We start from the raw sequence: 26677 nt of genomic DNA on the forward strand, positions 1-26677 counted from the left end.
ATAGAACATTGATGGTGGAACATTTCCCAAAGCTTTGTGGGGTTTTTGGCCTAAGTCAGTGAGCTTTGCCAAAGGTTTGGCAGCTTTAACTGATTCTGATGCACCTGTTCTTCGTTATTTTCATCTGAGCTGCGTCTGATCAGTAGAGAAAAGAACAAGATAAGTTACACTCAGGATGGCCTAACTAGGGATGAACCATTTAAAATAATGGATGGGTTTGACTTCTCTTCACTCCTATCACTCGATCCAGTCCTTGCTCCTAGCCAATGGGTCTTATCTCTTATTTGAAGTTATTTCCTATCTCCCCTCTCTGCCCATCAGATTTTGGAGAAACTTCATTACTCAGTAGGTATCTCCATTCCTAAACAACTTTACAACGGGTGAGAGATGAATTGTGTTACCTTTGTGTTTCTGGCCTATGTTTTATTAACCATGTATTTCTTTAAACAGAGTTTTAAAAATTGAAGTTGGTTTCTTTTTTGACCCTCGTCTGGGTTTTCGTTGCAGTCTTTGAGGGGAAGGACTGTTGCTCTTCTCCACATTCAGAATTTATTTTGGTCCCAAGAAGTCCAGTGCTCCTAAGCAGCTGTTAGTTAACAGGCTGCCCCAAATGTCTGAAAAATGGGAGGGATACAAAAACGATGAGCTTATCACTCATTCATTTAGTCATTAATTCATGCAACAAATATGTATTCAGTGCCTACTCTGGGCCAGGCAGCCTTGGCCTAAGTCAGTGATCGAGACAAGATCCTTGCCAATATAGAGTTTGCTCTCTGGCATGTGTGTATTTGGGGCGTGGAAGAGAGACAAAAATAAGTAAGCAAATCATTTAGTATGTTAGAAGGTGATAAATGCCACAGGGATGGGGAGCGGGGGTCAGGTCAAGGATGATTGGGATTTGGGGAGAGGGGCACCCTGTCATTTTAAATATAGCAGCCTGGGTCCTGAGGGTGTGATATTTGAACTAAGCCTTCAAAGGGCAGAGAATAGCCTTACACAGTAATCTGTGTATGTATGTATGTGCGTGTGTGTTTTCATGAAAATACCACTAATGACTTTGAAATTCTTTAAACAACTGTATTGAGATATAATTGACAAACCATTAAATTCATCCTTTTACAGTGTATAATTCAGTGGGTTTTAGTATATTTACAGACTTGTGCAACCATCAGCATTATCTAATTCCAGAACGTTTTCATCACCCCCAAAAGAAACCCGTTAGCAGTCACTACCCATTCCTGCCTCCCTCCAGCCTCTGGCAACCACTAATTTACTTTCTTTCTCTGTAGATTTGCCTATTCTGGACATTGCATGTAAATGGAATCATACACCATGTGGTCCTTTGTGACTGGCTTCTTTCACTGACCAAACGTTCTCAAGGTGCATTCATATTGTAGCCCAGTACCCATGCTTCGTTCCACTGTAAGGATATACTGTTTTTGTTGACTCGTTCATCAGTTGATGGTGACCTTGAATTTCAAATACTGTGAAGTGTCATAGGTGGGCTATAGTAATGGACTTTCCCCTTAATGACTGGACTGTTCCATTTAGGGGGAGTTTCCTAAGCAGAAACTCTGGGTGGTCCAAATGTGGCAATGCAGATTAGTGGATTTTTTCGAGTGTATTTTCTATTCCACATTTTGCAAACATTTTTTCTACTTTAAAATGTAACCTTGGTAAATTGTTTACCCAAGACAATACTCATTGAGATTTCTTTTCGTCTTTTTAGTATTTTGGTTGTGGTAGCAAGTAGAAGCAGATCATCCTAACCAAATATTTGCGGATATCTGAAGAAAGCCATTTTGCTGAGAGAAGGAAAAGTCCACGGAAGAAGTGGGAATTGAAATCTCAATTTTGAGGGAAGAGTTTGATTTTCATAGGGCTAGAAGAGGACGGAAAAGGCATGTTCCAAGGGGGGTGGGGACTTGAAAGGTTTATCTCCTGGGCGACTGGGGACCCCCTGGACCCTGGAGCATGTATTTGCTATTTTAAATTTGCAGCCATCATTCTGTGCATAAAGACTGATGGTGTTGGAATACTCCGGCCTTCTGCATAAGGAGACACTCCAAGTTCCAGAACCCTCTTGGGGGGGGGGGTGGTGTTTGAGTTACAGCTTCTGGGCTGCAGAAAGATGAACTCCATCAGAATCCCATGGCTAAATGGCTCCCACCTCCACCCCCTAAGTTGAGTAACTGTCTTAGCGACACTGGGAGCAAGAACCAGAGGCACAGCTGAGCTACAACCGCCTGTGACCCGCGGGGGCATCGCCTATTCGATCACAGAGGTGGGGGGTGAGGGTCGAGAGCTGGGTGCGGGCTCCCGGGAACTGTGGATTGGGGCCGCAGAGCCGGGAAGGACAAGGCCCTAACTACCGCACGGGAACAGGAGGCGTGGAGCCTCCAGAGAGAACGCAGTCGCCTGGCAGCAGGATGCTGTCCGGGTTCCCGCCGAACTCCGGCAACCGCGACGAGAAATGTCTGCCGCTGGGGGCGGAGCGCGGCTGAAGGGGTGGGGCTACAACGTGGGGGCGGAGCGAGGGTGAAGGGGCGGGGTACAGATGAAGGGGGAGGGGCGGAGAGAGGACGACGGGGCGGAGCAAGACGGTAGGCGGAGCGAGAACAATGGGGTGGAGCGCTGGCGGTCGGCGGGGGGCGGGGCTGGGATGAGGAGGCGGAGCGAGCCCGGGGGCGTGTCCGGCCGTCGGGCCGCCCCCCGCCGCGCCCGCCCCGCCTTCTCGCTCCCCCCGGCGGCCGCGGCGGTCGAGTGCGGGGAGGGAGGGGAGAGCGGGTCACGACGTTGCCGGGGCGGGGATAACCCCTCACGTGGAGCAGATGAAAGGGCCGCGGCGCGACGGCCGGGGAAGCCGAGCTGAGCCTGCGACCCACAAAGCCGCCGCCGCCGCCGCCGCGATGGGGCTGTGAGGCGTCCGCCCGCGCTCGGTCCTCCGCCGGCCCGCGACTATGCCCGGCCGCGCCCGCCCTCCGCGCCCTCCCGCCGCAGGACCATGAGGCCGCGCTCGGGCGGGCGCCCAGGGGCCCCGGGCCGCCGCCGCCGCCGCCTCCGCCGCCGCCCCCGCGGCCCCCGCGGCCGCCGCCTGCCGCCGCCGCCGCCGCTGCCGCTGCTGCTCGGGCTGCTGCTGGCGGCCGCGGGGCCCGGCGCGGCGCGGGCCAAGGAGACGGCGTTTGTGGAGGTGGTGCTGTTCGAGTCGAGCCCGAGCGGCGACTACACCACCTACACCACCGGCCTCACGGGCCGCTTCTCGCGGGCCGGGGCCACGCTCAGCGCGGAGGGCGAGATCGTGCAGGTAGCTGCCCGCCGCCCGGGCCCCGCGCCGCCGCAGCCACAAGATGGCTCCGGGGGCTGCGCCCGCCGACCCCGCCGCGGGCTGGCGGGCGGGCTGGCGGGAGGGGCGGCGAGGAGGTCGGCGGCATCCCTCCCCGGCCGGCGGGCGGGACGTGGCCTCCAGGGCGCCGCAGCGGGGGGCGAGTGCACGTGGAGGCTCTGTCTCCTGTGGGTCCGGGGGGCGGGAGAGGGACCCCGGGTCCGGATACCCACGTTGGGTCGGCCCCCTTGGGCCGGTTGGGCATTTCGGTTTGCCTCAGGTGGAAGTCCTGGAACTACCTGTTGAATGGCAACTTTGGAAAGAAGAGTGATGAAGGATGGGGTGGCTTGTTTCAGGTCACAGGCTTTGCTTTCCATCCTTGCGTGTTCTTTTTGAGAGTAGTAGCCAGGTTTGTCCGCGGGCTGCACGTTAGGTTCTTTCCTGGAACCTGCCGCCAGCTTCACCTGGGCGCTGACCCCCCTGCAGGGCTCTGGACAAGCAGCAGCAGGCAGGGAAGCAGGGGGAGCTGGCCGAGGAGTGGGGATCGCTAGTGCCCTGGAGTGGCCGGAGAAGGCAGCCTTCGCTGCGTGCCTCAGATTACAGAGGGTGGGAGGGAGACTGCCTGCCCGCTCCTGGGCCAAGGACTTCTGCGGAGGGCCTGGAAATCGGGAGACAGGGTCGCTCACTGACGGGGCCTCCCCACCTTGCTCCCAAAGAGAGAGGTCTGCATTCCAAAGGGAGCTGGCGAGGCAGAGCTTTTAAGCCGTGCCTACACTTTGGAGGAGGGACTGAGTTGAAGCCTCTTGCGGTTGCTGAGCTGGGTAGATGCCTTCCCGCTTCCTTGGCTATGATTTTATCAACTTGGTAGTAGACTGCCAGCGCACTTATGGCGGTTAATATGCATGCCTCGGATGCGGGCGATTTGAAATGGTTGGCTTGATTTGGAGCCTTTTTGGAGGTGATGGGATGGCTGCAGGGCTTTGAGCTTGGGGCCTTCTGTGCTTTACTCTTGGATGACTTATGAATGAAGAGAAGGGAACTGTACGGTTGATTGCATGGCAGCCTCTTCCTTTCCCCTCCTGTGGTGCATACTCAGCCCTGCGTGGATAGGACGGGGAGCTGTGCAGCTTGGCTCCTTAGAGGTGTGTCCTTACAAAGATGGGGGAGGCACCCCTGCCAGGCATTAATCAGCAGCATTGCCTCACAGGGCTCTTAGCCCCATCTTAAACTTCTGCAGGGTAAATACAAGGGGAAACACATGTTTGAGTCCTGTGACTACATCTGTTCAAGGCTTTGGACTTTTTTCCTTGCTCATGTTATAACTATGGTCTTTAATTTATAAGCTTTAGAGAAGATGGTCTACTGAAGATTCCTACATATTTTAGTGGCGGTCTTCAAGAATAGTTTGAATCTTAAAGCTTGCTCCTTGTAGCTCCTTGTTTCTCTTTGAGGCTTTCACTGTGCCCTGATGGCTTTAGAAATGTTTGATTTACAGCTTTCTAAGAGAAAAGATGTTTTAACATGGCACTTCACTTTTTGAAGGAGACTTTTGAAGTTTGCGATTTTTATCTGCAGTGTTTTAACTTGTACTCTTTCTCCACCGTAGTTTGTCTGGCGGGCTATCCATTATGGGTAGTGCTGGGCTTTGAGATAATCCTGGGTTCACCGTTTAATACAAAATTAGCAGTTTAAACACACCATTTGTAGCTATTTTATCCTTGTGAGTAGAGCGGGAATGTATGAATTTGGCGGAAGGAATCTGTTCTCTTTTGAATCTTTTTGAAGTGCTTATCTAACTCTTTTGCAGTCCATTAGCTTAGTGCCCCCCCAAATTAAGTCAACAATTGCTAAGTAAAGAAGAATGACTTAAATGGTATTTAATAAGTTGAACTGTTAAGCAATCACTAATAGGTGTCCTTAATTCCTTTATAACTGCACATTGTGTTGGTGAGTTTATCTGAGCTGTCTGAATAGTCATTTCTTGCTGTTCTCACTCTATATCTTTAATAACTTTATTGTGGGGGCCTACTTGCTGAACCTCTTGAGTGCAGAAACGGAGCTCAGTGTGGCTCTCAGGGCCATGTGCGTACAGAGGCTGGCATGCTTTTATTAGTTCTTCGAATACTGCCCAGACTGAAGTAACTGGTGTAGCCCCTGTCAGCCCTGAAAAATGTTTGTGTAAGGGAAGCTGGTGTTTCAGGATTGCTGGGAGGGAATGTAACATTTTGTATGAAAAATGACAAAGTAGAAGAAACAAATTGATATTCAGCTTCAGATTAATCATGTTTTTTTCTAAGCACTTTATTGAACTTCTCAAACCTTTTATTTACTATCTTAAAATAGTCGTGCGTGATTTGCTGTTTAATCTTTTATGATCTTCAGAGCAGGGTTCATTTTCCGATAACTAAACCTAAACAGTGGCACTGAAGCATTGCTTGTGTTATTTCCAGCGGGGTTCGGTAGTGCTGTTGTTCCTGGTTAAGGGAAGAAAAAGACCCATTTGGCAGTTTCTTTACTTTAAGCGTTCTAAGATAGGAAATTGGTTTGCATGACTGTTTTTTTCCTCCCTCCCCATTATATACAGTGACAGAAGATACCTTATCACAGTCTGGTTTGTCCCAGATACTTCTAATTAGAGTACCTGTTGGTCATTTGCATGGATTAGGGGAAGGGAGGCCTGGTTGAGAGAGACAGAGAGAGAGCGAGCGGGCACGCAAGAGCGGGAGCGATAGTAATTCAAACCTTGGGATTAGTCACCAGGATTCTTGGTTCTCTCCTTGTGCATTTTAGGCTTAAATAACTTTTCCAAGGTCACCAGTGTGCTCTGTTAAGACGAGTGTTTTTTTTTTTTTCTTTTTTGACATCTTCATCTGTGAAAGTAGTGGAAACAGTGTGTGGATATGAAATGCTGTTAATTATCTTATCTTATTTATTCATCCAGCACTGAAGTCCATTTGCTCCTAAGTGTCAGGCATAGAGTGGGATTGCTGGAGGAATTAATTACAGCTCTGTCATTCTGAAGTGTGGAACTTTAAAGGGCTTTTAGACGTATTGATACATATTTCAGCTTTGAACCAATTTGTTGCTATTATGAGATCATTATCTGAAACTTGCAGACTTGGCTGCGCAACTCACATGGTTAGTGATGTTAAATAAAGGCCCGATTAAGCACTGGCCAGTGGTATGTGGATTGGTTAAACAAACAAAGAAAATTTGCATCGCTAGAGATGAAAGATTGTTTTAAAGTGGAAAAGCATTTTTTCCCCCTTGAAGTCAAATATTTAGAAATGCTTAAGAAATTCATTTGTAGAAGGATGCTGAATGATAGGTTTTGTGTAACTTTAAAATTGGCCTTTCTATATCCTGGGATAAGTGTTGAATGGTCTTGAAAGCAGAGGAAAGTTGAGAACATTTAAGAACTAAGCCAGTGCCTTTAGCTGTGAGGGGTTGGGGGAAGCCGGGTGGCGGGTTAGAAGGGCTGAGGGCATCCTTAAATATCCAATATTAACTAAGGGCATCACAGGGAATAATTTTAGGAAACTAATTCCTCTGCCTTGTTTTCCTGTCAGTGTGTTTTGCAGTTCAGTATTTGATCAAACACTTTTCTTTTCATCTCCGTTTTAAGTTAAGGGGCCTGCCTCTAAAAATTGACTTGGCCTCATAGAACAATGTGTGCCGGCAGCTGACCTGGATTTACACAGAAAGAGATTGCCGACTGTCTTGTCAGAAGGGCCTTCACAGGTTAAAACCAAGCGTTTGATTTGGGAGAAAACATTACGGCTGTGTTTTGTGACCTTATGAAATCTTAGGGTCTCTTATTTTCTGCCTTGTTCTCTAAGATCCCACGGGAGCTGTTAATGCAGTGCTGAATGGAGATGCAGATGGGAGTGGGAGGTTTAAGCGTGGAATCTGCAGACCGGAGGGGAGGTGGTGATGGCCTCCATTTATGGTGTACAGGGCACTGTGCCAAGCACATGTGTTTACTCATCGCCTCCTGACTTTAAATGGAATTAGCAACTACTGTTAACCCATTTTACAGATGAGGAAACTGAGGCCGAGAAAGGCAATTTGACTTATTCGAACCTCACCGAGCTAGCAAACAATAAAACCTAGGTCAAAACCCAAGTCTGTCTGCCCCCTTTGCTCCTGTTTTTACCAAATAAATAGAACTCAGCTGGTTAGGTTTGGGCATTAATTTGAGTCTAATTTCTTTTCTTTTTTTTTTTCTTTTTTTTTTTTAAAGATTATTTATTTGTCAGAGAGAGAGAAAGAGCGAGCACAGGCAGACAGAGTGGCAGAGGGAGAAGCAGGCTCCCCGCGGAGCAAGGAGCCCAACGCGGGACTCGATCCCAGGACGCCGGGACCATGACCCGAGCCGAAGGCAGCCGCCCAACCAACTGAGCCACCCAGGCGCCCCCTTTTCTTTTTTTTTTTTTTAGGATTTTATTTATTTATTTGACAGAGAGAGACACAGCTAGGGAGGGAACACAAGCAGGGGGAGTGGGAGAGGGAGATGCAGGCTTCCTGCTGAGCAGGGAGCTCGATGCCGGCCCGATCCCAGGGCCCTGGGATCATGACCTGAGCCGAAGGCAGATGCTTAACGACTGAGCCACCCAGGCGCCCGAGTCTAATTTCTAAGAATCGAGTATAGGGGTTCTTAACCTGAGGGTCACAGACTTCCAGAGAGGGCCTGTGAACCCTTGAAACTGTATACACAGTTATACACACAATGCACTTGTGAATGTGCTCTTCTGTTTTCCTGAGAAGATACACAGTTTTGCCTCTTGGGAGTTCTCTGATGCCCCTTCTCCCCAAGAGGAAAAAGAGAAGCACTGATCTAATACCCGTCATCAAAGAGTCCATAACTAAGAATCTGGAGTCACGTGGGGCTCCGGCTGGCGAGAGTTGTAGAGAAGTCTACAAGTTTGTTTGTCTCCATTGGGCATATTTATCTGATAAATGTTTACCAAAACCCTATTTCAGACACTTTATTGCTGTTTTTTAGAGTCCGCAGTCTCTTACAGAGACAGACATGTGTATGGATAAATGATAATTCTTCCCAAGAGGGTTTCTCCGTCGAACTGAGCTCTTAGTTCCCAAGACATCCATTGACTATAATGGATTAACTTCTCTCCTGGGCATCCATCTGGTACTAGTTAAATGCATTATCCTTGGGTGAAGTGAGAAGATAGCCTCTCAAAGAATTTTTGCATTTAGTGCAAGAAGGTGGCGATCTGAAGGCAGCATCTGGGAGAACAGACTGTAAATGTATTCCTTTTCATCATTTCCTGGAAAATGAAATGGAGCATCTTTGCATGTCGAAATGCCTTAAAAACAACTCCTCACACTTTCTTTTGTGGACGGTGGCCCCATGGTCATGGTCTGTTTGTTTTTGCTTTTCCCAGGATCCATCCCTGGGTCCCCAGTGTCTGCCACTTATCAGACACTTAATAGTTGGTGAATGAATGATGGATTTAGAATGGACCATCAGGCAGGCAAGGGGATTGGAGTAACTTCCTTTGACGTGGCTGATACAGTCTTTGATGATCTTTCCTTTTTGGTTGATATTTCCAGAAAGTTGCTTCGTTAGAATGGACCTCTATCTGGTTGTGGTGGCCCCATTGGAACCATAACTGCAGGCTATGTGAGAGCGACCTCTGTGTGTATATGCCAAGGGGCAGGACACCTGGCATTAATAAGGGTCTGTAGATGTCCTTTGCTTGATGAAACACGGAGTATGGGAAAGCTGTAACGTGGACAGCCATTAACAGATGGACAGAAATGCACGAAGAACAGTTTACAGCCCAGCCCCAGTGTCCGTAGAAATGACAGTCAAGGCTTGGTATTCAGAACCCTCCTTAATCTGAGTCTATGCCATATGTGAAGACTCCGCTTCCTGTTGGCGTTTCCCAAGTCTGGAGAATGTGGCTTTACAGTTCATGACCAAAATGACATTTCAGTCGATCTTGATAATCAGAAGAACAGATTCAGCCCTTTAATGTGTGAGATAAGGAGATCCAGAGAAGTGAAGTGCCTTGCCCAGGGCATGTGGTGAGTAGAGATGACCCTGATAACGGTTTGGGTCTCCAGACTCCCAGGCTTGGAGCCTTTCTGTCCTTTTCAGCGGCACTTCAGCTGAGCGCAGAGATGCAGACATGCTTCAGAATCAGGTGTATTGTTGGGGAAACCCAGGCCTTCTTACGCTGTACTTTGGGTTTAAATGGTTGCTTTTATTTTCTCCTTTTTCTTTTAAATTTTATTTATTTGAGAGTGAACACAGAAGCTGGGGGAGGGGAAAGGCAGAGGGAGAGGGAGCTGGGCTGAGCAGGGAGCTTGACCAGGACCCCGGAATCAGGACCCGAGCCGAAGGCAGACGCTTAACTGACTGGGCCACCCAGGTGCCCCTAAATGGTTGCTTTTCTCCTCTGATTTAGATGTCGTGACTTGCTCAGTCTTTCCCTCTGTCAGAGCTTTAGAAGATAGCTACTGCTATATATCTGTGCCACTCTGCTTCCCGTGTGTCAGGCTCTGGGCTCAGGGCTGTGCTCACACTTAGTGGGCGAGCTAGACAGCCTACTCCAGGTTTTCAGATGAGGAAACTAAGCTCCGGGAGTGAAGTTACTTCCGACGTCACTGAGCGCGGCTGGGGTAGGGCTGAGATGCAAACCCGAGTCTGGGTGATTCTAAGCCATTTCTGTTTTTTACAAGACTGCTTCACCTGGCACTTGCTTCTGCTTGGGATGAGGTGATGGGAACTGATGGTGCAATTTGGAGTTGGGAATACCCAGGAACACTGACCAAGAAGCGAGTCTGTAACTTCAACTGAGAAGATGCTCTACGCTTACAGAGATTTATTGCCTGCCTTCCTTCTCTTGTTCTAACTCGTTTTTCCCGTGAAGGGCCAATCTGCCAAGTTTGGGAAGAGGGACCAGTGACTTGAAGTATACAGCTGTCACTTGATGGCTCGTCCATTGTTTTTTGGGCTCTGGAGAAAGTTGGAGTGGCCGTAAATGTTTTGGCCTTTAAGGGATTTCTGGGGTGAGACACACCTCCTCCCTGTGCGGTTTTAGAGCGGTTCTGAAGTCTGTGTCGGTTTCTCCCACGTTCTGCACCTTTCTGACTTCGCACAGACTGCGCGCTCCCTGTTTGATGTGAAAGACTGCAAGAACCTAAAGGTGCGGATTCTCCCTACTCATCCCGTCCTCCTCGCTGTGAAAACTCACTGCAGGTGCTGTGCTCCTTCTGTCGACAGACATTCACTGCTGCCTTCTGTCCACCAGACCCTGGGTGAGGTGAGGTGGCAGGTGGGGGATGAGCAGGATCCGGTCCCCACCCACAGGCAGCTGAGTGTCAGGGGCAAGCCACCCAAACCACAGGTCTTCCATGGTAGGACGCATCTACAGGAGACTGAGGGAGCAGCTGGAGTGGGGGGCAAAGTTTAGGTCTGGGCAGCCCATTCTGAAGAAACGTGGATAGAAGGACAGAGTATGTGGGTTTGAGCCTTCTGGCCTTTTCCTAGGCGTTGTTACCTACCTTTGAGGTTAAAGCTGATAACCTCTTTGTGGAGACGTGCCTTTTTATACCTGTCAAACAGGATAGGGAAGAGGTAAAGAGTAGAGGTTCTTTGTTCCATTTGTAGCCTGAATGAGATGTTTTAAAGTCTGACTTCTAGCAGCTCTGTTGACTCATGATAGTACGAAGAGAATGAGGTCAGCTGCCCTATTGTGGTTCAAGGGAGAGCATTTTATTTTTATTACCCTTAAGATGTGTTTTAAGACTTGGTATTTAAAAAAAAAAAAAAAAGACTTGGTATTAATCCCCTTCTCTCTCCGGCAGCCAGTGTGATATGGTTGTTCAGAAACTCAATGTGTAGACTTAATTTGGTGGAAATAGACTTGGAGGATCCTACCAGTTTCATACAAAAGTGTATGCGGGAATGGGGATTTCTGTGGCGAGGCTGCTGCATTTTAAAAATAAGAGGGGGGGCAACCTGGGTGGCTCATTCAGTTGAACTTGGGTGGCTTTTGATTTTGTCTCTGGTCACAACCTCAGGGTTGTGAGATAAAGCCCCACCTCGGGCTTGCCCTGGGCACAGAGCCTGCTTAAGATCCGCCCCCCCCACTCTCTACGAATAAATAAATAAAAAAACAAGTAAATAAAATAAAGGGGATGCCTGGGTGGCTCAGTCAGTTAAGTGTCTGACTCTTGATCTCAGCTCAGGTCTTGCTCTTAGGGTCATGAGTTCAAGCCTGGTGCCTACTTAATAATAAATAAATAAACAAACTAAAAGTCACGCTCAGTTGGGTGTGTGTAAGGTCCTATCCAGTGCTGTAAGAATTTGATTAAAATTTGATTTTTTACTTGAATTTGAATACGGTAACTTGTCAGCAGACATTTATTGAGTTTCTCCTGTGGATGCAATGTAGAGAAGAACATAGCCTTTTTTCCACCCATGATATAGCATGTGCTTTTCAGATGTTTCTGAGATTTCTCCCTTACAAATTTGGACAGTTGAAATTTGCCCCAGAGGAAACTGAGGCTGAGAGGCAAAGTAAGCATCTTGAGGCCACAGAGCTGGAATTGAACTTGGGTCACCTAGAGCCAAAGCTCACTGACCTGCTTGCCTGAGGACTTGATGTATTCTGGTAGATAAGGCAAAGATGTTAGAATCGATTCATTTTTACATTGCTTCCAGCCAGGGCCAAATCTTCCTTAAAAAAAAAAAAAAAAGAAAGAAATCTGTAACTTATTATTTTTTTTTTTTTTTTAAGATTTTATTTTTATTTATTTGACAGAGAGAGATCACAAGTAGGCAGAGAGGCAGGCAGAGCGAGTGAGAGGGAAGCAGGTTCCCCGCTGAGCAGAGAGCCCGATGCGGGACTCGATCCCAGGACCCTGAGATCATGACCCGAGCCGAAGGCAGTGGCTTAAACCACTGAGCCACCCAGGCGCCCCAACTTATTATTTTTTTAAGGTTTTATTTTTAAGTAATCTCTCCACCCAGTATGGGGCTTGAACTCACAACTCCGAGATCAAGAGTCGCATGCTCTACCGACAGAGCCAGCCAGGTGCCCCAGTAACTTACTTTTTAGTGGTAAAAATCATACACACTTAGGGCGCCTGGGTGGCTTAGTGGGTTAGAGCCTCTGCCTTCGGCTCAGGTCATGATCCCAGGGTCCTGGGATCGAGCCCCACATCGGGCTCTCTGCTTGGCAGGGAGCCTGCTTCCTCCTTTCTCTCTCTGTCTGCTTCTCTGCCTGCTTGTGATCTCTGTCTGTCAAATAGATAAATAAAATCTTTAAAAAAAATCATACACACTTATTGCACAATACTTGGAAGATATGGAATAGTATGAATGCAAAAAATGAATCCCACTACCTAAAGATAGCCTCTGTTAACCTTGTGTGTTCTGGTGAAGCTTTCCTTTCATTTTCCTACAGTCTTGGAGGTATTCTAAAGAAAACGTGAGAGAGTATTATGTGGTGCTCATAACCCTTCATCTGCCTTGAGTATTTTCCTGTGGCTAAATGCTCTGAAACCTTTTTAGTGTCTGCTAACGTACTCCTTGTTTTCCATTACTCTAAGGAGTGGCTGTTCTCCATTTCTTGATAATTTTCTTAGGGCGAAGTTCTAGAATTAGAACTGTGGGGTCAAGCGGTATAAACATTTTGAATGCTCTGCAGAGGAGTGGTTTTAGTTTAGTTTCCGCTGCCGACTTGGCATACAAGTTTGCACCTATTCCTGCTCATAACAGGTGTAGTATCTGTTTCTAACAAAAAAATCCAGAAGGGCAACTTCATCCACATGAAAATCTGCGCATTTCTGTTAGTAAGTAGTAAAATACCGGCATTTTGCCTCTGCCACGAGGATCTGAGTTATGACGAGTGTCTGTATCAAAGGGAAGTTCCCTGGTGTGGTCTCTGGGTCCTCCCTTGTAGGTGCATCTGAGCGTGATTCAGGAGCACCAGGCTGCCCTTGTGCTCTGGGCAGGGAGGGGTGGCTGTCCTCGCAGATGGCTGTGCTCAGAGGCGGTGAGAAGCGCTCATTGTCGGCGTACCCTGCGGCCCCAGATTGTGGCCCAGGAGGGTGCTGCTCCTGCAGCCACTGTTTCGGGCCCCGCCGCTTTCCTGTGGAGCAGGCTTTCTGCTTCTGAACAGGCTAGGTTCCCTATGAATCCATCCTCTCACTCGGAGTGACGCTGTCGGTTTGCGGTAGGCAGAGATGCAAGTAGAGCCAAGAGTCAGGTCCTCAGGCATGCATTCAGACGGCAGGACCAAGGCTGAAAACGGCTTCCTGGTATTTTCTTTGATCCCTGTTAAAAATCTAGACATTTTAAATAAAAATCCAGGGCTGTGGCTCTTCTTGCAAAAGGAGAAGATCAGACAACATTGGGTCTCCTTTTCTGCACAGCAGCCGCCCAGCGTGCCCCCGTGGAGTAGCAGCCTTGCCCTTCAGATGGGACATGGGCCCTCCCGTTCACCGGGCTCTGTCGCGTTGCTTTGGTTTCCTTCACTCACTGGGAATTACATCTACCCACGCCTGGCCCCAGTGGGCCCTGGAGTTTGCCACCCTTTCTCTGAAAGTTCTGAAACTGAATTTTTTTCTTCTTAAAGATGTTATTTATTTATTTGATGGTTGGGGGGTGTAGCATGAGCATGGGGAAGGGCAGCGGGAGAAGCCGAGTCCCTGCTGAGCTGGGAGTAGATGTGGGGCTCAGTCCCAGGACCCGGCGATCATGACCTGAGCTGAAGGCAGATGTTCAACCGACTGAACCACCTAGTTGCCCCAAAGCTGAAAGCATCTATGTGGTGCTCTGAGTCTCCTTTCTCTCCCTCCTCAACCAGGCACTGTGTCTGATGCCCGTTTGAGGCAGTATGATGATGCCTCAGGGGACCCCGTGAGCCTCTAGTTACATTGCTGGGGAAGGCTCAATGGCCCTGTGTGACCAGAGTGCTCTTTTTGCCTTGGGACAGGGGCTTTCATTTTTTTCTTGTTCTTCTCCAAGGCTGATTGTTTGACCTGTGTCTGCATGAAGATCTTTGTTCCTCTTCTCTTTTTGCTCCTTGGTTTCTTTTGATCTCTAGAGTTCCTGTTTTAGCTGGAAATGCTGTGGCTCAGCTGTCCTTTTACAGTGAGGGGACTGTGGGGTTTCCAGCCTTCAGTCACAAGAGAAGCTGTGATTAGAAGTGTGGTCTTGGGGCTCCCCAGTGCTGGTCTTTCTCGGACAGCGTCCCACTCTGCTGGTTGAGTTCCAGAAAATCTTCCATGTGCCTGGTGGGTTAAGGTCTGCAGTGTACTTTGACCTGTATTATTATTTTATTTCATCTCTCAGCTGGAAGTGGCCTTCCCTGGATTCTGCCCCAGAAGGCCAACTGCCGTTCAGGTTGTCCCCGTTGCCAAGGTTTGTCCCATACTTGGACATAGACTGCATTTCTTTGTACCTAATTGTACACTTTTACTTAAGTGCCTATGACACGTGTTCAGTGCTTTTATGCAATTTTAAGAAATGACACGGGGTACCCAGAGATTTGTCATCTTTTCAGAAAGTGCCTCAGTGTTGGAGTTGGTGGTAAGTAAGACAGCCAATGGCATGTAAAAAATGTTGCAATCTTGACTTGCAAAGCCTTTTCAAAATCGTAATCAAGGTAGCCTGTGGCCAGGTCAAAGGGAAATGGTGCGCTCCAGACGATGCTTGATTTCCTCTTTCCTTGCTGACCTTCCCTCTTCATGCCTCACATTCTCGCTCTTCAAGTCAGTTCTTCCTCTCTCTACCAGATTCATTTCTCGATGGCAACCTTGGATCTCATCATAGCCTTGATCCAGATCTTTCAGTTCCGTCCCAGTGTTGACTACCTAGCTGAGCACGAAGGTGACCTGGGCCTGAAGTCTCCCTCTCATTGTTGCCTCTGGGCTGCAGACCTGGGTCCTTTGCGTTCCACCTTTGTTCCCTGAGTGGGTGCTGGGTTTTCCTTTGTGCCTCTCATCCCGAGTGCCCCTCTACTATAATACATTTTTACGCCCCCACATGCCCGACCCCGCCTTTCCCTCTCCCAGAGCTCTCACCTGCACTGGGGTCACATGTCCAGTCCTTCCTATCACACGTTTCCTGTTCCACCAGTGTGTTCCTTTGAACCAAAGTGCTCTGTCCTTCGCTTGGCAGCAGTCTTAAATTCCTCATTGTAGTTATTCTCTTGTTCATGTTTTCTTTTCCCCACGAGATCCCAGCTCCAGTAGCTAGGGATTGTATCTTACTCATCCCTTGCAATACAATTCAAATATTTACCGAATTGAAATCCTTCTTCTAGATCATAATACTTAGTGATGGGGATATCAGTGTGGCCAGAAAAAGACTGGGCTTGTTTGAGGGAGAACTTTCTATGATTATAGAAACAATTCACAAGCCACTTGCAGACATGGGTGTGTCCTAGGGCTATTCCAAATAGTTGGGATGGACCAGACTGGCACAGTAATTTCACCTTGCCCTTGCTCTCCGGGTCCGGAAAAGGAGGTGTGGGGCTGGGGATTATGCCATCCTTAATTCCTTCCAGCCTGGTGTGTGACTGCCTGGGTATGGTGTCCAAAGCGTGCTGGAGAAGAGACTGTCTCAGCCTGATGGCAGACTTCGAGGGAGTGTGTTTTATTTAAGTTTGATTAATATCTTGGTGACACTTAGAAAACGGGTACTTTTGAGGAACAGCAAAACTTATATGTAGCTCCAGTATGACCCGTCGGAAGCAGTGGTACATAGGTCTTTACTTAAATTTGTACCGTCTCGTTAAACCTCATTTCTGCCTGCTTTGGGAGGCTCTGGCATGGGCCTTAATCCTGTGTTTTAAGCGCTAGGTGGGAGGCAGAGTTTTCAAGGACTACAGTAGTATTTCTAAAGAGGCCAGCAGGCTTCGTGTGGAAGAAATTTCAATTTTAATTTCACAAACATTGGATTTGCTGCTCTTTGTGGGGCCCACTCTGAACATCTGGGAATTATTCAGTTATTGCTTGGTTATGGGCATATTGGCATGTGGAGATTATTTTTTGGTTATCGTTGCTGTTTTTGTGGGATAGTGGCTATCATCCGGGCCCTAGGACCTTCCGGAAGATTCTGGGGTCTATCTATGACGTGTTACAGTTCACTTATACGAGAGGGTTTCTTTCCATGCCTCTTCAGGGCATATTCAGGGCACGTTCCAGTGTCCATCAGTAAATGCCATCCAGGGAATTAAACAAACAGCTGATGTGTAGTTGTGGACTTTGGGTGTTATTAGGTTTACATCTCTAGGACATATATACACTCGCTTGTGGCATTAAATGTGCCGTGTGAGTGATTTCAGGTTCCAGTGGCAGTGGGAATTTTTGCATTTCCTGACTCTTGTGTTTAAATCTGCCGTCTCAACATTGCATCACCATAGGTTTTCCCATTTAATGAATATTTATGTTGAACCGAGTTCTATATGAATGCTCTGGTTTCTGCCTTGATTATAGCTTGCCGTGCACTGTGGCCAGGAGTGCCCTACAGACAACAGAGTTGGCACACGCCTCAGCATGCCAAGCCCTGGCGGATGTGGTTAGGGACCACGGTAACTGGTGCTTGGGTTGCCATGCCAGCCTTGTTTTTGGAAGGGGGAGGCTCTAAAACAGCAGTGGGATGGGGGCAGAATGGTTTTGAATGCTCTAAGGAAAATGATTCCCCGTGGGTGCCCCTGCAGGATGAGGTCATAGAAAACTCTAGAATTCTTACTACATGCTTAGAGAACCTAATTAATTTTCTTAATTTACTTTTGCCAGGCTGTTTGCATCCTCCTCTTGCGAACTTGTGGATGTTATATGACATGTATGCGTATGTATGTATATATCTATCCTATTTATAAATCTCATTGGCACATGTGCTCCCTACTTGCTGCGGGGTGAATAGGGAATCTCCTATCTCCTAATATTACCAGTCCCCTCCTCTCATGCCCTACCAACATCCCCTGCCCTCTCTGATAACTCTAACCTAGTGATAGCTGATTGGAGGAGGGGGAGGAAAAGAAGAATGAGGCAGGGAGGATGGTTGGGGGACTGTCCCTCTCCCGACTCTTTATCTTCATTCCCCTCTTTTCCCCATCCCAAGAAGGCCTATCCTCTCCCCTACTCATTCTCCTTATTCAGTCAAGACCCTGGTTGTGGGTGCCGTCACCCAGGGGTGGGACCTAGAGCTGGATGCCTCGCTCTCAAGCCTTGGCAGGCGGAGCTGGGGACAGGAGGAGGAGGAGGGTTGTGTCCCGGGCACCCCACACTAGAACGCTATTTGCCCCTTTGCAGATGGTGCCCTCCATGACTAATTCTGCGGTGCTTGGTGTTAACACAGTGACATGTCAGGAAGGGTCTAGTAAGCCAGATGGGGGCCCAGACTGGCAGAGCAGGATGGGACTGGCGGGCGCCATCAGCTGTCTTAGCATTTCCTGACAGGAGGAGGGCTGAGCTACAGGAGGCTGGGACCTTCACAGGCTCAGCAGCTCAAGCAGTCTTATGTTGGCCTTGCCTTCAAGGCTCAAAACAGAAAAACAACCCTCCTACCCCCACCCCTTTGAAAGGAAACTTACCATTTTGGAAGGGGAGGCTGATCCGCACATTGCTTGCTGACTTGGGATGAGCTGTGTGACTTCTATTAGATTGGATCCTCCTTCAGGGCAGGTCTGGTGTATATATCATGTGACATTTCCCCCTGACTCCAGCCTGAGGGGTCTTATTGTGTGAATTAGGAAGAACTTTACTTCCTCAAGATACCTGATTTCTGTTTGCTGTAAATTGGTAGTAACATGCGTCCAGCGTGACCATGGCTATGAAGGCACCCCCTGGGGTTCAGTGCACGAGGCCCTCTTGTGGGAGCTGATGTGGCACCTTTGTATAGGTCCTTCCTTCTTCTTTCTTCCTTGCTTCTTTCTCAGTAATTCTTTTTTTTAATTTAATGTTTTTATAAACATATAATGTATTTTTATCCCCAGGGGTACAGGTCTGTGAACTGCCAGGTTTACACACTTCACAGCACTCACCATAGCACATACCCTCCCCAATGTCCATAACCCCATCCCCCTCTCCCAACCCCCCCCCCCCCCAGCAACCCTCAGTTTGTTTTGTGAGATTAAGAGTCACTTATGGTTTGTCTCCCTCCCAATCTCATCTTGTTCATTTATTCTTTTCCTACCCCCCAAACCCCCCATGTTGCATCTCCACTTCCTCATATCAGGGAGATCATATGATAGTTGTCTTTCTCCGATTGACTTATTTCACTAAGCATGATACCCTCTAGTTCTATCCATGTCGTCGCCAATGGCAAGATTTCATTTCTTTTGATGGTTGCATAGTATTCCATTGTGTATATATACCACATCTTCTTTATCCATTCTTTCTCAGTCGTTCTTATATGCTGCTTCTGATTTCTGTCGTTTGTTCCTACAAAACGAGGGAACCATGTTTGTTAGAGCTGTGTGCAACATCAGGAAACAAGATACCAAGGGGACATAAGAAGTTTAGTATGCAGATTCTTTTTTATTTTTTTTTTAAGATTTTATTTATTTATTTGACAGAGGGAGAGAGATCACAAGTAGGCAGAGCAGCAGGCAGAGAGAGAGGGGGAAGCAGGCTCCCCGCTGAGCAGAGAGCCCGATGTGGGGCTCGATCCCAGGACCCTGAGATCATGACCTGGGCTGAAGGCAGAGTCATAACCCACTGAGCCACCCAGATGCCCCTAGTATGCAGATTCTTGACCTCTGCTCTGGCTTCTTTTCTGCTCTGCATTAGTTCTTAAGAGATGAGCTGACCCGAGTGGGGTCCCTAAACCTTGGGTGCCTTAGTAATTACATGGGTAGGCTTTTTGTGGAGCAGAAACGATACCACTGTTTTATGGGCAAAGATATACATGTATTCCCAGAACCAACTTATGAGTTAATTTTTGAACTCTAACCTGCTTTGGGTGTAAGTTCCCCTTAGTTCTGTGTTACAGGGACGTCCTTGGGCCAGCTGCATTTGGGAGGAGTGGAGAGGACACTTCTGTGTCATTGACCATTGACGGGGGTGTTAGGAGCAGCCGTTTTCTGCTCTGCTACCTAGGGTTCACCAGGTTCCTTAAAGCAAGTTACAGATTTTGCAGGAGTGGTCCTGGATTTCCTTTCCTGGTAGGAGAGACTGCCTTGGGTTTGAACCTAGTCACCTGCTGTGGAAATGTAACTTTGCCTCTCTGGGTCTCAGTTTCTTCATCTGTCAAATGGAGAGAACTATTTCTTCGAGTTGTGAGTATTAAATGAGCTACTCACATCATGTAGTTTTAGTGGTGGTGAGGCTGCTGACGAAGAAGTTGTTAAACATTGTTTCAGGACGTTCCTTGTGCCTAACCTGCTGTAGTTCCCAAGTGGTTGAACATTTTTATTCTAAAGTGGTAGTTTATCAAGGTTAAAAAATCCAGAGGTGCTGCTTCATTGAGGAGAAGTCATAGCACGGCTATCTTTTCTTAACATGCTCTGTGTCTCACCACTTCGACGGTAGCCCTGCTCCCCAGGTGGGGGCCCATGGGCTCCCCAGATTGGCACAGGTCAGCACTGTGCAAGAGGCTCAGGAAGCTCGTTCCTCCCTGGTCCCCACTTCCCAGTTTCACCTCTGTTTCCTGGGAGGTGCGCTTTGCTGCAGCTTCATCTCCTAAACCCCGCGCCCTATACCTAGATCATGGTCCTGACCCTGAGCTCTGTTGGTTTGGGGCCTGTGGGCGCGCACGCGTATGTGGGAGCTGCAAGGTCCATGTATAGGAGGCTGGGTTTCTAGGCTAGCCTGCCTGTTGTTCGCAGGCCACATGGCTTGCATACGGGCACGACTACTCCGAAGGAACGCTGGGTGGTTGATTGCCCCTCTGGATCCGGCCAGGGCACATGGAATGTTGTGATACGCTAAGGCTGTGCTCTGGGGGCCTAATTATGTGGGGCCTGTGGCAAGCACAAGTGACTTCAGCACTTGGTTTGATCCAGTGTGCAATTTTGCCAAAGAAAATACTTTATTAATCTTAACCCTCAAATTAGACACATTGACTTTTTCTAAAAATGGGAATGATAGGAGTGCATTGTGGGGTTTTGTGTGTGTATGTGTTTTAAACTACTCCCCCCCCCCCACCGCCCGCCAAGACTGGGCTGTGCATTCCTCTCCTTGAATGGAGAAGGTAGTTTCCATCTCTGCCTACCCCCTTCTCTCACATTCCTGAGACTGGGTGCTGGAAAGATGCCCCTTCTCCTTTTGTGCAGGTGAGCTTTTCTCTTGAGGTTCCACATTTTTCTAGGTCAAGACCCAAGAATCTTGCTCCTGAAAGGATCTGCTGTCCTGATGGAACTTTCCTAACTGAGGACTCTTCCTGGTTTCCTGAGGCTTCTGATCCAGCATGCGTGCAGGGAAATCTCTGGGTGACTTCCTGGAGTGACCTTGAGCATGTCTCAGGAGGCTCAGCCGTAAAGTCTGGTGTGGCACGCGAGCGAAGGAGCACAGCCCATAGATGAAGGGCTTCCCGCTCAACACTCTCCGAGTGTCGTGGCTAAAGGGCACACTCATAGGGTAGGATGAGTCAGGTGGTATTAAAAAGTGAGCCTGCTCTTATCTAGTCCAAGTAGGAAAAAAATTGCCTCTAAATAAGCAAGCAACCTAACCCCATCTCAGAAAACAATTCGGGATTAGCCTTCTCTTTTCTCTCCACTCAGCCTCTGCCAGCGATCTGAGGGGACCTGGTGGGACTTACTGGCTTTGAAGTCCCAAGGTGCTATTTTAATACTTTTCTTTCACATTGCAGGTTTTGAGGCCGATTTAACTAGATTCTGGAGGGAGTTTACTTTACACCGTTCTTAAGAGCCCGGACAATCTTGAAAGAGTTAAATCCTAATTAGTTCATTCCTCAGGTATTTAATGCCCTTATTAAAACTCAACTGCTCGCTCACTTTTTTCTTTAGTGAATCAGATTTCTTGAGGAGCTGAGCCCTCACTCCTCAGATCACAGGCTCACATGTTGAAGCTGGCAGTGCTAGAGGCTAGTTCCTATCTGTGTGACAGCATTTTTAATTTAACAGGACCGCCTTTGATGTTCCCAAATATTTATAGGCAGCTTTAGATCATTTCAGTGTGTGCTTTCTTTTTCTTCTCTCTCTCTCTCTCTGTCTTTTTTTTTTAAACTGGAGCAAAAGTTCTTCCTCATGCAACAGCCTTCCTTTTATCCTGTTGGTTTATTTTTGTTTCCTTTGCAGCTTTGGCGAAAGCTCTCTGGCTGCATTCACACAAGGCTGACCCTTCCTTTAGCTTCTTTGGTAAAGGCCACCTCTCTGTATCATCCTGCCTGCTTGAGATTGCTTAAGGCACTTCTGTTCGCCCCTTGACTTTCTAGAGGCTGAGTTTTTTCAGATTTGGCTCAGGAATCTGCTCTCTGGCTGACCCAAGAGCTTTCAGATCAGTGTGGAGACCCAGGCAATGTGTGTGGAGGTGTCTCTTAACGGATGACCAGGCTGCGATGTCCTACCCTGCCCGTGCGTTTTGACCGGGCCTCCACAAGTTATGATTTATAATAGAACTTCAGCAGATTTCTGTCGTCGCTGGGCAGGGACCACGGCGAGGCAGAACTCTCTCCCACTCTTTGCAGGCTTGCTTCAGTTGGCTCTGCGTGACCTGTGGGCTGAATGTAATAGAGAATCCTAGCCTTCAGTCTCGGGGATGGGAAAAACAGAGTCGCAATGCAGGTCTGTCAGACCATTAAGAAAAAGGAAAAGAAAACTTTGTACCAATCAAAACAAATTACAGAACAGAGGACGGTGGATTCTCCAGCCTGGGCTCTGGGTAAACATTCTGCTTGTGAAACAATCCAAGTTATTGAACTCTCGGCTGCTGTTACTTACCTGGGCCTGTCTGACAGAAGCCTGGAACTTTCCATGGCTGCTGCCATCGTTGCTGGCTCTGCCTCCTACTACACAGGAGCCTTTTAGGGCTGAAGGTCACGTAGGTGGTTGGTGGAACGTTCGAACGAACGAATGCGTTGTTAGACGCTGCCCTTGGGGCCTTGCACTGTGTGTCTCACTAGATCCTCAGGAGGATTCTGAGTTTCACCCCTCTTCCTTGAAACGAGGACACCAAGGAGCAGAGAGGTTTTAGCACCGCTAGCGAATGGAGGGCTGGCCCAGAGCTCAGGAGTGTGTTTATAAGCTCACTGTAAGGCATTTTGAGCCTGGCAGATCCGATGGCGTCCTGCTAACCTCTTACAGCTAAGAAAACCTCTCGAGGCTGAAATCTACAGTGTGTTGCATTCTGAGAGTTTAGAGCTGACCTGGCTGTTGCCAAGCAAGGGACACGGAGGTGGAGAGCCCTAGAGCCAGACAGGCCTACTGCCTTTGATCTTGGAGGTCACCCAACCTCCCTGAACCTGGTTCCTCATCTCTAACATGGGACATTATAGCTTGTACCTCTCCCTCCAAAGGAGTGCGAGGATCCAGTGAGATAATATATGTGAGTTACACAGTAAATGCTTCACACACGTTGGTGCTAGAGGATCGCCACCCTCGAGGACTTCCCAGTCCTGCAGGAAAGAGAGTCCAGGAAACCAGCTGCTAGACGGTCAGGTTTGGCAGGTAAACTTGGCAGCTATGGTGGAGAGCCGTGCTGCTGCTTAGCAGGGGCTCAGGGTAGAGCCACCGGCTCGGGTTTTGACTCTTTCATCTTTTCATCCACGTACTGAGGGCTTACTCAGTTTTCGGCAGTCTTGGAGTCACCCCATTGCCTTCCTATCCCCTCCCCAAAGTTCCCTTTCCCTTGGGGGAATTTGAGTTAAAATGTTAATTGCCACCTGGAGAAGGATTTCCTGAAGTCATTTTCACATAAAACCCCCCAGATGCCAAATGGCACAGCCACACTCCATTTGACAGTTTATCTTGCCTGGCTTTGTACTGTCCTTCAGCTATTATTTTAATCTTATCTAATTTTCCCCTAATTTTTCTGGTCTCTCGTACATGAGAACTTGACGGTCCTTGAGAATGTGTGAGCGACTTGCTGTGGGAGCAGGTGGTGATCTTTTGTTCTCCACAGTGCCCAGATGGTGTCCGTGCCTTCCCGTGGTCTGGTTCCATGGGGATTTGTTGATAAGATTTTGCTTTGATTTGGTTTTCAAACCCAGCGCCATGTTCAGATTTGGTTACGGACGCCGTAGGGTTTTTTGCTCTGCGGGGAAGTTTCGTTGCTCTGTCATTGGCTGTCTTGAAACATAAGTCCCATTCTCCATACCCCCCCACTCCTTTGCAAGCTGTGGGGACGATTGTATAGGACACTTTTTAACTGTCCCTAGCACATGGTCCAGAGTGGACGTTAGCATACTTGAACTTGTTGAAATGGTTGATAGGATATTTAACAAAATATGTTATTTTAACAAAAATGACATGTGAACAGAAGATCCAATGAAAGCCTGTTGGCTGCTGTCTGTCCTTATAGACTTAAGAACGCAGGTAAACTTTTCTCTCAGGTAGATTTCAGGTCCTTTTTGTGTCTCTCTTGTTGAGTTAGTGGGTATTTGGTGGAAGTGGGTATTTTTTCAATACACTGTTGATCGGAAGCTAAGACGTTGCCTTAACTACTTTTGGACCTTGAAAATAATGTTAATTTTTTTTTTATTTGGCTCTGAGGACACCATGAGAGTGGGTCATTTTATATTCAGCTTCGGTACCCACACTTTCTTTAAGCAGCATGTTTAACTTCACATTAAAAGTAGCTTATATTCAAGCCTCTGCCTTCGGCTCAGGTCATGGTTTCAGGGTCCTGGGATCGAGCCCCACATTGGGCTTTCTGCTCAGCAGGGAGCCTGCTTTCCCCTCTCTCTCTGCCTGCCTGTCTGCCTACTTGTGATCTCTGTTTATCAAATAAATAAATAAAATCTTAAAAAAAAAAAAAAAAGCTTATATTCAGGGGCACCTGGGTGGCTCAGTGGGTTAAGCCTCTGCCTTTGGCTCAGGTCATGATCTCAAAGTCCTGGGATGGAGCCCTGCATCGGGCTTGCTGCTCAGCAGGGAGCCTGCTTCTCCCCCCCCCCCCCCCCCCCCCACTTGTGATCTCTCTCTCTCTGTCAAATAAATAAATAAAATCTTAAAAAAAGGGTAGCTTATATTAAACTAAAACAATTGATTGAAAGGATAGTTCAGAAGAAGGGTAAATGAGAGAGAGAGAGAGAGAGAGAAGGCAACATGTCATTGCATTTGGCTGTAGGTCAGCTCCATAGAGTTAACTGAGAATTAATTGAAGCCCAGATTTCTTTCCTGAGACCCCTGGACAAGCTTATGTTTATTTGCCTTCTTTGGTCATCTTGGTGGCATCCTTCTGTCCCTGGGTCCACGGTGCACGCCGGCCGTACTGTGGATAAGGCAGTTGTGCCTGGGAGCACATCTTGAAATAGTATTAGGTACTGTGCAAATCACCTTTGGAGAGGGTAAGTGGGCTGTCGTTAGCTAGTGAAATTTAAATTTGGGCAGAAAGAAGTCTGAGACAGTTGAATTAGGATGCCCAAGGCCTGCACGGGGGTGATGTTTGCATTTTCCAACAATACTTATGGGGCATCAGTTTGCCCCATAAGTATGGGATGTGTCTGCCCCGCCCTCGATCAGAAGTAGGAATGGGAGCAAATCCGTTCTGCTTTCATACTTCTTCCCCAGGCTTAGCTGGATTGCTAGATGAGTGGTCAGTCGCATGCAATTTGTTTTGCTCGAGAAAGGGAAAGCCTGCATTGATAATACAGTGATAGGACCCGTGATTGCAGTTTGGGTTTTTAAAATTGGTGATTAGATCTGTCTGGGCAGGGAGCAGAGATGAAGTTAATGGTCTAGTGGAGATCACTGGTTCCCAGGCAAGGGCCTAGTGACTCCAATGGTTTCTTAGGCACACTTTGTCTGAAGAACACTTTCTGGTTTTGAATCACTTTCCAAAACTCTAAAGTTCTCCCTGATCTTAACTCTTTGTGGAAACTTGCCCTCTGGGAATGGACAGCGACCAGGAGCCAACTGCCTTTAAGTATCGGCCTGTCCCGGGGGCTTCCTGTTGGGTTTGCTAACCAACCCTACCACCGACTCTGCCATCAGACCAAGATGGTTTTCGCTGTACTAATTTTCTCAGAAAACAGTCAAACTACAATTTGCCCTTGCTGGTATAGAATGATTGTGCAAAGCAGGTCTATGTGCTTAGGTTCCTAGAAATGTAGTTTAGTGAAAAAGAGAAGCCACCTTCTTTTTGGCTCATGTACTTTCCTCATTTACGCAACAAATTTGGTGAAATCTGGTTTGTATCTGGGAGCCTCAGTTTCTCCATTACACTTTGGATCTGCAAGGTCCTGAGGAAACACAGTGAAATAACTTTGTGCTTTCTTCTCCCCTGTGGATTTGAGCTGTCCCAGTCTCTTCTTTGTGGTCCGTCATGTTCCTGAATTCTTGGTATGAAGGCTGCAATAGGCTTTGGTTGCTTAAAGGTGTGTTTGGTCAGGCTTAATGCCCTCTTTAGGTTTTGATGGATGTGGAGCATGACATCTTCTGCGTAGTGTTCACAGAATCACTGCTGGCTCTTTCCTGTAGAGGTGGGCTCAAGGGCCGCTGGGAGAGAGGGAATTTGTCCCAGAGCTGGTGGCATTGTAATGTGTATGGGCTGAGTACCCTTGTGCAGGGGCTGAGGGAAAGCGCCTCAGAATGTTAGGCAGCAGCAGCCTGGGGGTGGGCCTCCTTCTGGATTTAAAGAAGGTTGGGCTGGGATTTGCCCCTGTCTGCACTTGGGGGGAAAGCACTCCTTGCCAAGACCCAGCCTATGATGGTATCTGATGGAGCTTCCTCTAGTGGATCTGGAGGCGGCCTGGTGGGGAGTGCGCCTGTGGCACTCTGAGGAGTAAGGTGAGGCCGAAGGAGGCTGAGGCTGCAACATAGGGGACCTGACCCACTCCCTGATCTGTCTGCCACTGCAGTGGGACCAGAAGGAGCCAGCCTCTCCAGCCTCAGCCCCACATCTGTAAACTGGGTGTGGGGGCTGGGTGAGATTCCTGGAGGCCGAGGGGAGGATCGAGGGGGAGGGGAGGATCGAGGGGAGGGTCGGTATGCCTGGGGGCTTCCTGCAGGTCAGGAACAGCATGGGGGGAATCACTCAAACTGGAGAATTGGGAGGGAAGCGAACTTTAGAGGCCACTAGGGGTTGGGCTTGGGGAGGGGCCCTGCATGCCAGGCAAAGGTGTTTGCCTTTTATTATAGACACCTGGGGGCCTTACAGCCACCCGTGGTAGATGATGTCCATGTGGACGGCCAGATTTTTTTTGATGACAGAACCTCCTTGGCCCCTTGTTCCCCAGCAACATGGTTT

At 48.2% G+C, this 26677-nt stretch overlaps 1 protein-coding gene across 1 annotated transcript in view; it reads left to right on the plus strand.

The window, feature by feature from the left end:
- Nucleotides 1-2787: 2787 nt before the first annotated feature.
- ZNRF3 (zinc and ring finger 3) overlaps nt 2788-26677 on the plus strand; it is a 155380-nt gene continuing 131490 nt past the window's right edge. Inside the window, exon 1 of the mRNA XM_046025717.1 lies at nt 2788-3304. Within this exon, the coding sequence (XP_045881673.1) occupies nt 3005-3304 (300 nt within the window). The 5' untranslated portion in view covers nt 2788-3004. The remainder of the gene's footprint in view (nt 3305-26677) is intronic.

Source organism: Meles meles, chromosome 12 (genome assembly GCF_922984935.1).
Source record: "Meles meles chromosome 12, mMelMel3.1 paternal haplotype, whole genome shotgun sequence".
Taxonomy (NCBI): Eukaryota; Metazoa; Chordata; class Mammalia; order Carnivora; family Mustelidae; genus Meles; species Meles meles.